This window comes from Nyctibius grandis, chromosome 2, assembly GCF_013368605.1.
Source record: "Nyctibius grandis isolate bNycGra1 chromosome 2, bNycGra1.pri, whole genome shotgun sequence".
Lineage (NCBI taxonomy): Eukaryota > Metazoa > Chordata > Aves > Nyctibiiformes > Nyctibiidae > Nyctibius > Nyctibius grandis.
In genome coordinates this window covers 126,067,792-126,084,613 of record NC_090659.1, presented here as the reverse complement: position 1 = coordinate 126,084,613, position 16,822 = coordinate 126,067,792, and the positions used below count along the sequence as shown (strand labels likewise).

The 16,822-nt window shown below is 51.3% G+C and overlaps 1 protein-coding gene across 1 annotated transcript; it reads right to left on the bottom strand.

Annotated features, from left to right (window-relative positions):
- On the bottom strand, window positions 1–11,655 carry MRPL48 (mitochondrial ribosomal protein L48). The gene is made up of 8 exons (XM_068419228.1): window positions 11,552–11,655; window positions 10,260–10,312; window positions 9,882–9,919; window positions 8,843–8,928; window positions 7,460–7,632; window positions 3,642–3,744; window positions 2,727–2,816; window positions 1–248 (listed from the first exon to the last, which is right to left on the bottom strand). The coding sequence occupies exons 1-8, from the start codon at window positions 11,570–11,572 to the stop codon at window positions 174–176; spliced, it is 639 nt and encodes a 212-aa protein (XP_068275329.1). The 5' UTR covers window positions 11,573–11,655; the 3' UTR covers window positions 1–173.
- Between the last annotated feature and the right edge of the window lie 5,167 nt (window positions 11,656–16,822).

Below are 16,822 nucleotides of genomic sequence, written 5' to 3'. Positions count from 1 at the left end.
TCTGATATAAACACGTGTTTGTCTTTTTTACGACAAGCTGCCTCACAACAGGGGACATTTCTTCCAATCCACCACACTACCAGCACAGTGCGTGTGAAGTCGCCTTCTGGAGGCTCGAGGAGCAGGATCGCTTTCCCAGGGGCAGCTCTGAACTGGATGGAGCGTTCTTCACCTCAGTTCATCTGCGCTAGCAGCTCTTCAAGTTCTGGTCGAGACTTTAAGCGGCTCTTGAAGTCAGCTTCTGTGTGCTGTGGAGAGCAGGGAAAAAACCCACCCAAGCACATTAGAATCACCTTTTGAGTACTTTCTGAAATCAAGAAGACAAAACCCTGTCCCAAAGAGTGGAAAAACAAAAGAGTGAAGTTTCCCCTGAACCCAGGGAGTAGGAAGCCCCAGTGGAAAGTCATCGCAGGCTGGGATCTAGTGGGCAGCTCAACCTGGAAGGTGGTGCCAGAGCTCTGAGCCTCTTCTCTTACATCCAGCCTCCAACAGCAGCAGGTTCTGGGTGAGGTGTTGGAGCGAGTCCAGAGGAGGGTGACCAAGCTGGTGAAGGGTCTGGAGGGTCTGACCTCCGAGGAACGGCTGAGGGAGCTGGGGGTGTTTAGCCTGGAGAAGAGGAGGCTCAGAGGTGACCTTAGTGCAGTCTACAACTACCTGAAGGGAGGCTGTAGTGGAGTGGGAGTCGGCCTCTTCTCCCAGGCAACTAGCGATAGGACAAGAGGACACAGCCTCAAGCTTGGCCAGGGGAGGTTCAGGTTGGACATTAGGAAGCATTTCTTCTCAGCAAGGGTCATTAGCCATTGGAAGGGGCTGCCCAGGGAGGTGGTGGAGTCACCATCTCTGGAGGGGTTTAAGAAAAGACTGGACATGGCACTTAGTGCCCTGGTCTAGTTGCCATGGTGGTGTCAGGGCAACGGTTGGACTCGATGATCCCAGAGGGCTCTTCCAACCTGGTTGATTCTGTGATTCTGTAAAGCTCAGAGGGCAGAATGCTTCTGGCAGCGAGTGCAGTAGCCACAGATGCACCTGGGCTACTCAAATACTGCCTGGGCTACTCAAATTCAGCCTTGTAGGCTCCTCCTCACACGGATGACTGCTTTTGTAGGGTGAGCGGTGGCATGGTGCTCAAGAAGTCAACTGGGCACCTCCAACTCTGCCACTGCATCTACTTTCTTGAGAAGACCTGCCACCTTCTCCAGAACTTTGCAAGAGCATCCCAAAGCTTTAATCTCTCTTCTGCAGTGCTGGTCAGATGAAACTAGCTTGGGTCTCTCCCCTGGGCTTCCTCCATCAGACTGCAATGACTTTGCAAGTGGCACAAAGTCACACTTCTCCCTCCAGAAACAAAGCCATCAGGCAAAATTAAAAAAAATAAAAAAGAAGTGGCAGCCCTAAGGCAGAGATGGGACTGTGAGCAAAGCAGAGATTACTGGGCTCAAGAGACCTTCTCCCATATTCCTTCTGGTTTTGCAGAGCTGGAGATAACTAAACATTCTTCAAAAGCCACTTAAGAAGCCAACCGTGTTTTCATGTTTGAATTTACTGCGCTGCCTTCCCATTCCAGCTACAAAAATCTTTGAATCCCCGAATAAAAAGGGCTTCCTGGGACTGTTTTATCTGAATGTGAAGTGACAGAAGTTTAAATATCTCCTTATGCCTGGTCCACCAGTGAGTGGAGTCCTCAGTGCTGAGAAAACCGTTGGGCCTTTCTGCAGAAAACAAGCTGAACCCCTCCCAAAGTCCATCAAAACAGGGCACAGAATTTGGGTTTCCAGTCTCAGCTTTGCTCCATGAAGTTCCTGGTGATTCCTAGGCAGGAGGCAGTGAAGTGCTGCTGAAGGACAACGTTCCCTTCCGAGTCGCAGGGAATCTGCGGCAGCGAAGGACAGCAACTTGCAGCCTGTCATCTCCTACAGATCTATGGGACTGGCTGGGAAGGTACCTTCTGTGGCACTAATTATAGGAGGCTAAGTGGAAAATGAAACACTCATCAAGAATTAGAGGTAATGGTTTTTCATTGACCAAGTGAGGGCCCGGTTCTGGGAGATGCTGGGTATCCCTAAATCTGGAGTAGGCAGTAGCTTCAGAACCAGGTCTGTATTTTAGCTGTCTGCTCTGTATTTATCTGTCTACTCCGCTCTCGTGAGACCCCCCCTGCAGTGCTGCATCCAGCTCTGGGGCCCCCAACACAAGAAGGACACGGAGCTGTTGGAGCGAGTCCAGAGGAGGCCACGAAGATGCTCAGAGGGCTGGAGAACCTCTGCTATGGAGAGAGGCTGAGAGTTGGGGCTGTTCAGCCTGGAGAAGAGAAGGCTCCGGGGAGACCTTCTAGCACCTTCCAGTACCTGAAGGGGCTACAGAAAAGCTGGAGAGGGGCTTTTTACAAGGGCATGGAGTGATAGGATGAGGGGGAACGGTTTTAAACTGAAAGAGGGGGGATTTAGATGAGATCTTAGGAAGAAATTCTTTGCTGTGAGGGTGGTGAGACCCTGGCCCAGGTGTGGCTGCCCCCTCCCTGGCAGTGTTCAAGGCCAGGTTGGATGGGGCTGGGAGCAACCTGGTCTGGTGGAAGGTGTCCCTGCCCATGGCAGGGGGTTGGAAATAGATGATCTTTAAGGTCCCTTCCAACCCAAACCCTTCTGTGTTTCCATGATTCTCAAAGCGAATTCACGTCACGCATCCTCTCTGCTTCCTCAATGCAAAGGCACTGGTATAATTACACCTACCTCTTTCACTAACAGATGGACCCCTTCAGGCTGATTACTCTGAATGATTTCCAAGAGTATCGGAGCAAACGTTGAACTCACACCACTGATCTGAAAGGAGAAATAAAAGCGCTGCAGGAGCAGAACACCACATGCAAAATGGACTCGTTATACTAATGGCACAGGAAGAGAGTCCATTGCACTATGAGCCTGTGGCAGTCAAACCACTTCATTAGAGAAGCACTCCCTGCTTCACCTCTCATACACAGCACAGCCCAAAGCTCTCATTTCGGGTCTTCTCTATGAATATTGTGCTTCCCATCCCTGGCTGCATGGTCTCCTGCATGTAAGGAGACTTAAGCATGCACGAGGATCTTAATTTAGATGTGACACTAACACAAAGGCTGCCACGGCAAACCTGCAAGCGCCAGCGTTAACCACACGTCAGCTCTCTCCAGTGGAAAAAGTCTGCCTCTAGGTTTAAAATGTAATTCAGCAGAGGTTTAGTGTATAGCAAGGGAATGTTCTATAAACTAGGAAAAAGTCACTGAGGAGAAATACCTGTTTACCTCAAGCAGTTGGATAGTTTTGAAGCTGGCCCTGATACTAATAATATTTTTAAATTCCATCAAGTTTGTCCAATCGCTCCTCCTTAAACACGACTTCTCTACCCCTTGTATCAAGAATTCTGCATAAAATAGATAATAAATCTTATGGCTGAAACACAGAATATCCAGGAACCCCTCCTCTGCTTCTACTTTGTGAGTAACCTTTAGCAAGAAAGATAATTAGACTTCTTTGTGCTTCAATTTATGCACAAATTACCCCTTTCATTTGTTCAAGGGACTTAACTCCAATTGTTAAGGGGTTTTGAGAGCCCGAGATAGGATGTTCTGCACGAGAGCCACAGCGCTATCAGCAAACACCAGCTCGTACCTGGACAACCCTCTGATGGGTAGTAAGGACCGCTTCCAGCTGCATTTTGGAACCTCGCTCTTCCAAGAACAGCACTTCGTTGGTTTTGGTGGGCATGGCGTAGCTGCAGGAACCACAGGTCAGTGCTTAGGACAGGGAGGATACATTTGCACTGCTTGACAGGAATAAATCAACCTCCAGCAGCGAAGAATGTGGAAGGAGATTAACTTTGCATGAGAAATTAATTATGCAAACAATGTATCTTGCAAATCAAGCACTGGCAGAAGCCGGGTGTTTTACTGGAAAGAGATAAGGGAGAAGCTTGCGGCGCTACTGCCAGCAAAACCCTGCTTCAGCTACAAACACCAGCCTGAAAAGAGAACTTCTAACTTCTTTGTAGTTGAAGGAGAGCTTTAAAGCAACAGTTCTGACTTATTGCCCAGGTGGCCAAGAAGGCCAATGGCATCCTGGCCTCTATCAGGAATAGTGTAGCCAGCCAGTCTGGGGAAGGGATCGTCCCTCTGTACTCGGCACTGGTGAGGCCGCACCTTGAATCCTGTGTCCAGTTCTGGGCCCCGCACTTCAAGAGAGATGTTGAGGTGTTGGAGCGAGTCCAGAGGAGGGCGACCAAGCTGGGGAAGGGTCTGGAGGGTCTGACCTCCGAGGAACGGCTGAGGGAGCTGGGGGTGTTTAGCCTGGAGAAGAGGAGGCTCAGAGGTGACCTTAGTGCAGTCTACAACTACCTGAAGGGAGGTTGTAGCGCAGTGGGAGTCGGCCTCTTCTCCCAGGCAACCGGCGATAGGACAAGAGGACACAGCCTCAAGCTTGGCCAGGGGAGGTTCAGGTTGGACATTAGGAAGCATTTCTTCTCAGCAAGGGTCATTAGCCATTGGAAGGGGCTGCCCAGGGAGGTGGTGGAGTCACCATCTCTGGAGGGGTTTAAGAAAAGCCTGGACATGGCCCTTAGTGCCCTGGTCTAGTTGCCATGGTGGTGTCAGGGCAATGGTTGGACTCGATGATCCCAGAGGGCTCTTCCAACCTGGTTGATTCTGTGTGATTCTGTGATCTGTTCAGCAGGAACAGAGCTAAAACCCACTGCTGCGACACACCACTCAAAAGACATTATTTTCACCTGGGAATTTAAGAGGAGTACGAGCAGGCACTGAGTCAGATTCTGCTCTCCAGTTAGCGTTACTCCAGAGACCTCAGCCTCCCCATCTCCATTTGCACAGCGTCAGTAACAACTGGCTACATCCTACTGCCCACGTTCTACCCTATAATTTTTGCTCTTAAAGGGCAAATCATTTCTTTCTGTACACACTGAACTCTGCACATCAAGTCCAACCTCAGAGGGCACAAGTATGATATCAAGTAATAACACTTTACACTGGAAGTGCTATCAACAGCCTCTGGCTGTGGGATTTCTCTGCAAATGCTTTCCAGCGTGTCGCTGCTGAGAGAATTCTAATTTCTCAGTGTCACTGGGTATCCTTCTCGAAACAAACACCTATCAGTCACCGATGGGTCACAATTTTCAGTGCTGTTTGGTGCAAAAGACATCACAGAGACACTACAAGCGACTGATCTACAGCCACGGGATTTCAGATCCACAGCTGACAGTTCAGCAAAGGGGATTAACATAAAGAAAAGGATAGGTTTAAGCGGCATGAGCAGGAACCAGTGTTTCTACTCAGAGGTACAGTTAAAGATACACATTTCAGAGAATTACCACTGTTTTTACTTCCTTACAGCAATGCAGTGCTTCTCCAGTGACTACAGCTCCTCGGGTGCACTGCAAGCCTGGTGAATCAGGGAACTTAGGCTAGAACTTAAGAAAAAAAGAGAACCTACTTGCTCTGGAAGAAGGGTTGGGTAACTTGGGAGGTCTATAGGGACATTGCCAGGTCGTATAGGGAGAAGTTTAGAAGGGACAAAGCTCAATTAGAGCTTGATTTGGCTGCAGAAAGGGTTATTAGACATCGGAAGGGGCTGCCCAGGGAGGTGGTGGAGTCACCATCTCTGGAGGGGTTTAAGAAAAGACTGGACATGGCACTTAGTGCCATGGTCTAGTTGACATGGTGGTGTCAGGGCAATGGTTGGACTCAATGATCCCAGAGGGCTCTTCCAACCTGGTTGATTCTGTGATTCTGTGTTTCTGTACACATTCCTCAGAGTCATTAAAACCAGCAAAGCTGCTGTCAGGGGTGCACCTGCTTGGGAGATCTAGTGTGCAACTGAAGCATCCTCTAGTACTAAACTAAAGTAGCAGGAGGCTCCCTAACAATCCTCAGGGGTTTCCCAAGCTCATTCTAGTTTGTATAATCAGTATCACTTGATATATGAGCAGAGCCTGGATGAAACATCATAAAGAAAAAACAGCAGCAGAAGTCAGCAATACTGAAGCCTACGCTGCCAGGCTCAGCACCCACAGGCTTAAGCCTTTTTCTCAAAGGAATGAAAAGTAACAGCTACTTTTTTCCTTGAGACTGTTGAAGAAATTTTCACATAATTGTTGTAGAAGTTCTCATAAATTAAGCAAATAAGAATCAAGAGATGAAATAGAATTAAGAATAGAATAATTAATGTAAGTCTATGAATAAACACAGGTGGTTTCTCACAATCCATTAATATTGTTCTCAAAGCTCCTTTGTATAATCCTGACCTATGACTGAACAAATCATCAGTCAAAGCTTAATGAGTAGCTAAGCAGAAGCAGGCCTAGAAGTATTAATTTCTGATGATTCTAGTAAAAAGAATGGATGGTTAACCTTTTTTTACCTTAAAAGAATATAGAATACTTAGAAAGAAGTTCATGAGAAGTTTGTGATGTCATTACTCATTAGTTTCTATATAAACTGATAGTGAATTTGAGTCAGGTACCAGAGATCTGTTCAGTAAGTGCCTGAACAACTCCATTTCAGCCTTCCTTAACGAATAAGGCATCCAAAACCGTACAGACACACAAAAAGAGAACACCAGGCAGATGACAGAAGATTTGGATTTACATGTGGGAATCTATGAGAGATCAGATCGTGCTCTTGTCTGCAAGGTATCATCATTCCAAGGCTGGAAAGCTGCCTGGTGGGAAAGGACCTGGGGGTGTTGGTCAATGGCCGGCTGAATATGAGCCAGCAGTGTGCCCAGGTGGCCAAGAAGGCCACCAGCATCCTGGCTTGGATCAACACTAGTGTGGCCAGCAGGACTAGGGCAGGGATCGTCGCCCTGGACTCGGCACTGGTGAGGCCGCACCTCGAATCCTGGGTGCAGTTTTGGGCCCCTCACTCCAAGAAAGACCTTGAGGTGCTGGAGCGAGTCCAGAGAAGGACAACGAAGGTGGTGAAGGGTCTGGAGCACAAGTGTGATGAGGAGCGGCTGAGGGACCTGGGGGGGTTTAGCCTGGAGAAAAGGAGGCTGAGGGGAGACCTTCTCGCTCTCTACAACTGCCTGAAAGGAGGGTGTAGCGAGGCGGGGGTCGGTCTCTTCTCCCAGGTAACAAGCGATAGGACGAGAGGAACCGGCCTCAAGTTGTGCCAGGGGAGGTTTAGATTGGAGATCAGGGACAATGTCTTCCCCAAAAGGGTTGTCAAGCACTGGCACAGGCTGCCCAGGGCAGTGGTGGAGTCCCCATCCCTGGAGGGATTTAAAAGCCATGTAGATGTGATGCTGAGGGACATGGGTTAGTGGTGGCCTTGGCAGTGCTGGGTTAATGGTTGGGCTTGATGATCTTAGAGGTCCTTTCCGACCAAAACAGTTCTGTTATCCTATCATCTATGAGCCTCACACGGCCTAACGCAACGTGACGGCGAAGGATGACAAACACGGGGCCGTGTTCCTCCTACCTTTCCTTCACTCGGATGGAGAGACGGTTGCAGAGTCTATGCACGTACTGAGCAAAATGCTCCACGAGGCACATATCGTAGGAAGTCATCTGGATGTTGACATCTCCGTACTCATATTCGGTCCCAACATTTATCTCTTTCATTTGTACTTTATCCTTTTTCCTCTTTGGAAGCTGTATTAAAAAAAAAGAAAGAAAAAACAGAAAGCACACGTGTTTTGAACAAAGCTCAAAATAAAGAACATCATTAACTCTTGCCCACGCAGGAGACCATGCTAGGGTACTCTCCTCTGACAAAGGTTTGCTGAACCATGTCAAACACATCACAGCCCATCTGTGCTCACTTTCCCCGACTACAAAACTGGGATGACATTATCTTAACAGATGTTCTCGAGTTGAGCAGTTCAGTTCTTGGATGGCAGCACCACAGAAGTCCCACAGAAAATACGTGCACCCCATGATTAATTTCTTCCAGAAGAAACCAAGGAGTAGAAAACAAACTGCTTTTTATTTCAGTTCCTGCCTTCGAGGCAGCTGTCTAGATGAGTTACTGTTTTCTCCTTCTACAAAAATTGTCATCTTTCCAAATTTCGGGGAATGTAAAAAGTTTAAATGCAAATGAGACCTGCTCACAGTATTCTGCAATGATTTGAAGTTGGGGTGTGAAATTCAGCATCAGGAAGAGATTGCTCCCTCCCAGAACCACTCATTAATTTAAAAACTAATGTAATGGACAGAAGAACGTATTTATGCTGTGTTGTGAGTGGGTACTTCATATAACATAACATTCACTACCGAGAAAAGCACAGAATCCCAGAGTGGTTGGGGTTGGAAGAACCTCTGGAGATCATCCAGCCCAACCCCCTGCCAAAGCAGGGTCACCCAGAGCACATTTTGAATATCTCCAGAGAAGGAGACTCCCCCCTCCCTGGGCAGCCTGTGCCAGGGCTCTGGCACCCTCACAGCAAAGAAGTTCCTCCTCATATTCAGATGGAACTTCCCATGGTTCAGTTTGTGCCCGTTGCCCCTTGTCCTGTCACTGGGCACCACTGAGAAGAGTCTGGCCCCATCCCCTTGACACCCACCCCTGAGGTATCTGTAAGCATTGATAAGATCCCCCCTCACTCTGCTCTTCTCCAGCTGAACAGCCCCAGCTCCCTCAGCCTCTCCTCAGAGCAGAGATGCTCCAGCCCTCTGACCATCTCCGTACCCCTTCGCTGGACTCTCTCCAGTAGTTCCTTGTCTTTCTTGAACTGGGGGCAGCAGCAAACCATTACATTATTCCTTTTTAATATGGTTCATCAGCCATGGAATTAATAATACCAATATTTAAATTGGACTGTAAAAAGCACAAGGGAAGTAGTAGGGGAGTTCTTGTGCCTACCTCCTTTGGGAGCAGGTATTTATACCTCCCAATACCGTGCGTAGGACGAGACCTGTAGTGTCTGTGGCAACTCACAAATGCATCACCTTGAAATCAAAGCAGAGCAAACATGTTTCCAGTGGAATGGCAGACAGCCCTTCTTTTAACAAACACACACAGGTGCTTTGAGAGCCCAAAATCCACACTGGGAGCAAGAATTTGTCCTCAGTTCTTTGACAGAAGGCAAAGGCAGGCTAAGGCTTCAGCTGATCTCTGCCCCACACAGGCAGCCCGTGCATCACAGCAAGCCTGGTGCAACTCACAGTTGGTTCCAGTGAGCAACAAACAAGGAAGGAAGAGATTAAAAGTGACTCATTTCCCAGGTGAACTCTCAGGCAAACAAAGAAAAAAAAAGACAGAATTGTCAGCACCAGTGGATGAAATGTTACATCTGTCTCCTCTTACGTGACAGCAAGATGCTCCTATGATGGATTTGAGCCCCACTTAATTTTAAATCCAGTCCTGTTCAAATATTCATGTGCTAGGAAGCCAAATCAAAATGGTATCAGCTTTTATTTATACTTCCTTCTCCAGGGTAAAATGAAACCCTCAATAACCCTCATTTTAATAAACAAAGCTCAGAACAGCAAAGAGAAACCGAACACCGAGGATCTAAGCCACTCAGTTACACTTTGCCTCCACATCAAAATCAAACTCTATTTTAAATTGTGACAGTGGACTCTACCAGCTCAATAAATGTTAGGGTGGGATCTCACGGGGGTGTAAGGCAGTTCCTGGACATGAATATAGCAAATGGCATCTGGCTGGTGTCACTCCACAGTGTAACACCATCACTAGGAGTATCTGCTCAGCCAAGAACAGGGAAACAGAAGAAAGGGTTAGGAAAAAGGTATGGAAGCAGAAGAGTACGAGCTCAGGTTACTCAACCAGCCCAAGACTGGCTAAAAACAATTAAAAAGGAGACACAAACACTGACATGTGTAATAATTATTTGGGTAAATGAAGTTTTGCCTTGCATTGGATTAATAAGAGGCCTTACCTGCAGCACACAGATGGCTTTCTCTGGGTGTTGCTGCTCTGTAGGAAACAAGAGAATTGTTAAAAGCTCTGATTTACCCACCTGTGGGAACACAACATATCTGGGCAACCTCCTTGAACAAAGGCTCAAACCCCAAGTCCCTCAGGCACAGACACACCAGGTTAGCAAAGAGACTTTTTCTTCTTTACATCCTACAGCCCTTTCAGCTCCCAGACATCAGCTCAAAGTCTTCCCTCCACAATTAAAAGACCTTCCTTAGCAAAAAGTACTTTTTTTTTTCTTATGTGTGTTTTCTGACACTGTCAGTAGAAGTAACCTGAGTATTTTTAATGCCTTACACTGTGTTTTACTTGCTGGGTTTGATTTCAGACCACTCACCTGCTGAGCGCAAACACCTGCTTTAGCAGCGCTCCCTTCTTCAAGCACAGCACCTGCAACGAGCCACCACTCAGCGAGTTTTCACTGATGCTTCCCCGAATACAGCCATCAAAACAACACCTGAGACCCTCTGAATGCACCAATAAGCCTCCCAATCTCTCCACAGCCTCCAGCTGCTGTCACTCCCCAGCTTCTCAGAAAGCATTTCTTCTCAGCAAGGGTCATTAGCCATTGGAAGGGGCTGCCCAGGGAGGTGGTGGAGTCACCATCTCTGGAGGGGTTTAAGAAAAGACTGGATGTGGCACTTAGTGCCATGGTCTAGTTGCCATGGTGGTGTCAGGGCAATAGTTGGACTCAATGATCCCAGAGGTCTCTTCCAACCTGGTTGATTCTGTGATTCTGTAATATTGGCACAACACAAAGAAGGAAGAGGAACCTTCTGTGGTAACATTTTCACACACCCCCTTACAGTTCATATTCATCCCTCACACCATCCCACTGCCTCCAGGTTACAACAGCCGCATGAACAACCCTCGTGCTTATTCCAGCTCCACACGGATGGAGGAAAAACACAGCTCAGCCATCACCAAGCTCTTTGCTTTGCTGTTACCACAACCCTGGCAGGCATGAGCTGCATCACATCAGCCAGGGTGGGAGTTGGGGGGAATTACCAATGTCATAGTATCACAGAACTGTTTTGGTTGGAAAAGACCTTTAAGATCATCAAGTCCAACTGTTAACCCAGCACTGCCAAGGCCACCACTAACCCATGTCCCTCAGCACCACATCTACACGGCTTTTGAATCCCTCCAGGGATGGGGACTCCACCACTGCCCTGGGCAGCCTGTGCCAGTGCTTGACAACCCTTTCTGTGAAGAAATTTTGTCCCCAAAGAGTGACCAGGGAGGACCAGGTATCTGCTGCTCCCCGAGGGCAGCGGCAGGGTGGGGGGGCCGTAAGGGACCCTGTGTCACTGGGGTGATCCTTGGGTGCCTGAGAAGCAGTGTGGGGGGTCCCTGCCCCTGGTTCAGGTACAGCAGGGGAGGCGACCCAGGGCGCTAACTCGGGGTCAGGCCTGTGGCCCCCCAAGAGACACGCTCCCCCCCTCAATCTAGTCCCATGGCCGGGTCAGGCCTGTCCCCCCGACTCCACAGTAGCAGGGCTGGGCCTGCCCCTCCTGTCCCCAGAGCCAGGCCTGTCCCCCCCTTCCCTCCCCCGGGCCCGTCTCCTGTCCCCCCCTAGTACCGGGGCCGGGCCCGGTGTCCCCAGCGCCGGTCGCGGCCCGCCGGTACCTTCGGCAGCGCCGCGCTCATGCCTGCGCCCGGGACGGAGCCGCGTCCGACACTCAAAGCGTCCCCCCACGGCGCCTCGGTGCTCCCCCGCCCCGGTCCCCGCGGCTCCCGCGGCCCCCGCCTCGCGTTCCGCCCCCGGGCGCCTCCCGGGGGAGGGACGGGCACAATTTTTGGACAAGCCCCCGGTCTCCTGAGGGAGGGTGTGGGCAGGGCCTGGGGGAGGGAGGCCAGTAATGGCGGGCACTTTATCCCCGTCGCCCCCCCCCCCCACACCGGGGCCGCATCATGGAGCGGCGCGACGTGGCAGCGGCTGCGCAGCGCATCCATCTCTGCGCCCGGCACCGCTAAACACGACCCGCCCTCCGCTCCCCTCCTCGCACGCTGATTGGCTGCCCTCCGCGTCCATCAAGCACAGCGTGGCGGCCATCTTGAGTGTGGCCTCCCGCCGGCCGCCATATCACCGTGTGGCCGGAGCGCTGTGAGGGGGAGCGGGGATGGAGGGCGGTCCAGGGCTGAGGTGATGTGCGTTCATGAGCCCTCAGCCAGCTCACGTTGTCCCTGCTGGCTGTGAGGTCGTAGAATCATAGAATCACAGAACGGTTTGGGTTGGAAAGGACCTTAAAGATCATCTAGTTCCAACCCCCTGCCATGAGCAGGGACACCTTCCACCAGACCAGGTTGCTCCAAGCCCCATCCAACCTGGCCTTGAACACTGCCAGGGAGGGGGCAGCCACAGCTTCTCTGGGCAACCTGGGCCAGGGTCTCACCACCCTCACAGTCAACAATTTCTTCCTAATATCTCATCTAAATCTCTCCTTTTTCAGTTTGAAGCCATTCCTCCTCGTCCTGTCACTCCATGCCCTTGTAAAACGTCCGTCTCCCGCTTTCCTGTAGCCCCTTTAGGTGCTGGAAGGTGCTAGAAGGTCTCCCCGGAGCCTTCTCTTCTCCAAGCTGAACAGCCCCAACTCTCTCAGCCTGTCTCCAGAGCAGAGGGGCTCCAGCCCTCTGAGCATCTTTGTGGCCTCCTCTGGACTCGCTCCATCAGCTCCGTGTCCTTCTTGTGTTGGGGCCCCAGAGCTGGACGCAGCACTGCAGGGGGGGTCTCCCGAGAGCGGAGCAGAGGGGCAGAATCCCCTCCGTTGCCCTGCTGGCCACGCTGCTGGGGATGCAGCCCAGGACACCGTTGGCTTTCTGGGCTGCAAGCGCACGTTGCCGGCTCATGGTGAGCTTCTCGTCACCCATCAGCCCCAAGTCCTTCTCCTCAGGGCTGCTCTCCATCCATTCTCCGCCCAGCCTGGATTTGTGCTTGGGATTGCCCCAACCCACGGGCAGGACCTTGCACTTGGCCTTGTTGAACTCCATGCGGTTTGCACAGGCCCAGCTCTCCAGCCTGTCCAGGTCCCTCTGGACGCCATCCCTTCCCTCCAGCGTGTCACCGCACTGCACAGCTCGGTGTCATCCCAAACTTGCTGAGGGCACGCTCAATCCCATTGTCCAGGTCGCCGACAAAGATATTAAACAGGACCGGTCCCAATCCCGACCCCTGAGGAACGTCACTCATCACTGGTGTCCACTTGGACATCGAGCCATTGACTGTAACTGAGTGCGACCATCCAGCCAGTTCTTTATCCACTGAGTGGTCCATCTGCCAAGTCCAAAGATCTTGGCAGGGATGCAGCAGGGGCTCAGCAGGCCCCCGCTCCAGCTCTGTGGGGTGTGAGGGTGCCTAGGGCCCGCCTGTGTGTGCAGGCCTGGAGCAGGGCCAGAGGGTTCGGTACTAAACCTGCCTGGTTTGGCCCTGTCGCCTGGCAGGAGCACTGCAAAGGGTTTTTTTTTTTGCAGTTGCAGAGGCAGGGCTGGACCTTACCCTGTACGCAAAAGCCATGTAATGGTTCAGGGTTGGCTGTGTCCGTGCTGACACGCCGCCGTGGGTCTTGAAAATGAAGGACTGTGTCAGAGTGAGGCGTTCAGGCCCCATGGCAGGCGCGTTTCAGCTTGTGGGGGAAGCAAAAACAAACTCTTCATTCAGCATCCAGCTGCTCCCTCTGAGGACAGAGTGAATCCTGCCTTACTGCCACGGCTTTGATCCCAGCAGCTGCCTGGAGGCACTTCTCTAAATTTTAAGTGGGAAGACTGTAGGAATCATAGAGTCATAGAATGTCCTGAGTTGGAAGGGACCCACAAGGTTCATCCAGTCCAGCTCCTGAAGGAAAGATGGACTGACAGGGATCTCTCTGATTTGCAGCATGTGTGTCCCAGTGAGAGAGGAGGTGGGCAAGGGGGTCTTCCTGGCAGACCAGGGTGGGGAAGAGATGGGCAGTGTGTGGCCCTGTGCCCCCCAAACCTGGCAGTCTGGAGTTGGCTCAGGAAAAGCCACCCCATTGCAAACTGCCCCCTCATGTCTCTTCCACCCTCCTCTTCTTCACCAGGCCACCTCCAATACAAACCTTCATTTCTCCTATGCTCTTCCCCACTCCCTTCTCTCCTGCCTGGCCCCGGTTTCCCCCTTCTTCCATGGCAGATACTCCTGCCCGCATCCCTGAGCCCCTGTCTTAAGAGCTGTCCGTCCTGGGCAGCAGCTGCCTGGCAGCTTGATTTTGGTTCAGGATTTCCAGCTCTGCTGACTGATCACTGCTCCGATTGCTTTTGGGTGGAGCTGTCAGGGCTCATGATGGACTTTCTCTCTCCAGTTCATCTGCGTTCACTAATGTGGCAAGTCTGCTCTGCTGCAGATCAGACTTGTGCATTTGATTGCTGCTCCATTATCCGCCCTGCCAGGCCCTGTCGTGCTTTTCTGAGTGCCTGGAGCTCCCGACACACACCTGACACCCCAGATGTTCATCCGCATTGTGATCTGGTGCATGGAGGGGAGAGAAGGAACGTGAGAGGACAAGGTTTGCCCCAAAGAAGAGCCTGGGTGGGCTCTGTGCCATGCACAGGGCTGTGCTGTCTCCTGCTCAGCATATGGAGGAAGCAGAGGGGATCTGTGCCACCTTTGCTCTCTCCTCCACGCTTCGCGAGGACGTGGGCCCCCAGCTCTGAACTGTGTTTGTCCCGGGACACGACAAAACTGCTCACGTGGAATGGATGTTGTACTGCCCTTTGATCTCACCTCGCGAGCCCCAGGCAGGGCCACCCTGGCAATGACGCTTGTTTGATAACTCCAGGGCGCATCGAGCAAGGAGAGCTGTGGGAGTCTGAGCTGGGTGAAGACCGGCACTCCCGTTCCACGAAAGCTGGACTTCTCCTCCCGTGAACTTTGAAGCCCTGGAGGAAATGCTGCACTTGAGGAGGGGCTGCTGTGACTGGAGGGGGACTGCCTGATCCTGTATTTTAGCAGGAGGCCGTGACAGGCACTGCAATTAAGAGCAGGTCATGCTCATGATGACGCCTTGTTTCATGACCTTAAATGCTGTGTGCTCATGGAGGGGGGGCTACACCCTTTAATTCCCTGTGCCCCTCATGGGGACTCATCTTTTGGCCACCCACAAAATGTGACTGAGTGTTGCCCCAGACGGAGTGTGGGGTACAGCAGTCACTGCTAAACATACCGCAGGAATCCCTCTCCCAAGGACCGTCATTGTCCTACATGTCTCAGTGAAAAATGAGTCCATCTCTTCATTGTGGAGTTTCTCCGACATCTGTTATAGACGGATACATTTTAAGGCCAAAAGGGACTGTTAAATCATATAATTAGGTCTCCTGCACATTGCAGCCTATAGATTTCCGCTGACTTACAGCTGTGTGGAAGCAGATCACTTCTGTTTCGATGAAAGCATCTTTCTCATAAAGGCTCCTGCTCTTGATTCTCCCTGGATACAAAGATAGCACTGCTCTTGGCAGCTTGTTCGGGCGGCTGAGCACCCTCTCTGTTAAAAACATAGACCTTCTTTCTGATTTGAATGCGCCTCGGCTTCAGCTCCCAGCCGCCGGTCCTCGCCGTGCCTTCCTTTGCTTAATGAATCATTCACAGCCAGGTAACCGAATCCCTGTTTGCAGGAGCACAACCTGCCTTTTTGTGACATTTAAAAAAAGCAAAGGTCTTGCTTTGTTGCTTTCCCCATCAGCCGCAGAAACCAAAACCATCCCTTTTCTGTACTGCGCTAAAAAAAAACAGGGAGCTTTTCTTCCTCTCAAGGCTTCTCTGGCTGCTGAGAGGGCCAGGCCTTGCTGGAGGGATTATTTCATCCATCCACTTCTGCTTCGCTGCAGATTGCTCCCCATCACGTAGCTGGATGTGCCCTGTCAATGACCCAGCGTGGCGCAAAGCACAAGTGCTGGCAGAGGTGATGCTCGAGCAGTTTGCGACCTGCGTGGAAGGCTGTTGCAGGCTCCTTGCCCCTTCTCAATGCGCTCTCTATCGTGCTGCCCAGAGGAGCAAACCTGTCCCAGGAGAGCTGAGATCCAGTGCCTGAAAGGCTCCACTTCTTTGATTACAGAAACAATCAAAAAATGTTTAAATATACCCTAGAAGAATCAAAGAATCACAGAATCGTTTTGGTTGGAAAGGACCTTTAAGATTATCAAGTACAACCATTAACCCAGCACTGCCAAGGCCACCACTAACCCATGTCCCTCAGCACCACATCTACATGGCTTTTAGATCCCCCCACAGATGGGGACTCCACCACTGCCCTGGGCAGTCTGTTCCAGTACTTGACAACCCTTTCCATGAAGACATTGTCCCTGATCTCCAATCTAAACCTTCCCTGGCACAACTTGAGGCCATTTCCTCTCGTCCTATCACTTGTTACCTGGGAGAAGAGACCGACCCCACCTCGCTACACCCTCCTTTCAGGCAGTTGTAAAGAGCGAGAAGGTCTCCCCTCAGCCTCCTTTTCTCCAGGCTAAACACCCCCAGGTCCCTCAGCCGCTCCTCATCACACTTGTGCTCCAGACCCTTCACCACCTTCGTTGCCCTTCTCTGGACTCGCTCCAGCACCTCAAGGTCTTTCTTGTAGTGAGGAGCCCAAAACTGAACACAGGATTCGAGGTGCGGCCTCACCAGTGCCAAGGACAGGGGGACTATCCCTGCCCTAGTCCTGCTGGCCACACTAGTGCTGATACAAGCCAGCATGCTGGTGGCCTTCTTGGCCACCTGGCCACACTGCTGGCTCATATTCAGCTGCCATCGACCAACACCCCCAGGTCCTTTTCCCCCAGGCACTTTCCAGCCCCTCTTCCCCCAGCCTGTAGCGGTGCGGGGGGTTGTTGTGCCCCAAGTGCAGGACCCGACACTTGCCCTTGGTGACCCTCACACAGTGGCCTCGG

What these genes read in the sequence shown, in the direction of transcription:
- MRPL48 (XM_068419228.1), bottom strand. Translation starts at nt 11,572, where the DNA reads ATGAGCGCGGCGCTGCCGAAG. An exon ending in AATACCTGCTCCCAAAGGAG is followed by an intron (nt 7,633 to 8,842) that starts GTAGGCACAAGA and finishes TTTTTAATACAG; the next exon opens with CTTCCAAAGAGGAAAAAGGA. An exon ending in TCCATCCGAGTGAAGGAAAG is followed by an intron (nt 3,745 to 7,459) that starts GTAGGAGGAACA and finishes TGGTTCCTGCAG; the next exon opens with CTACGCCATGCCCACCAAAA.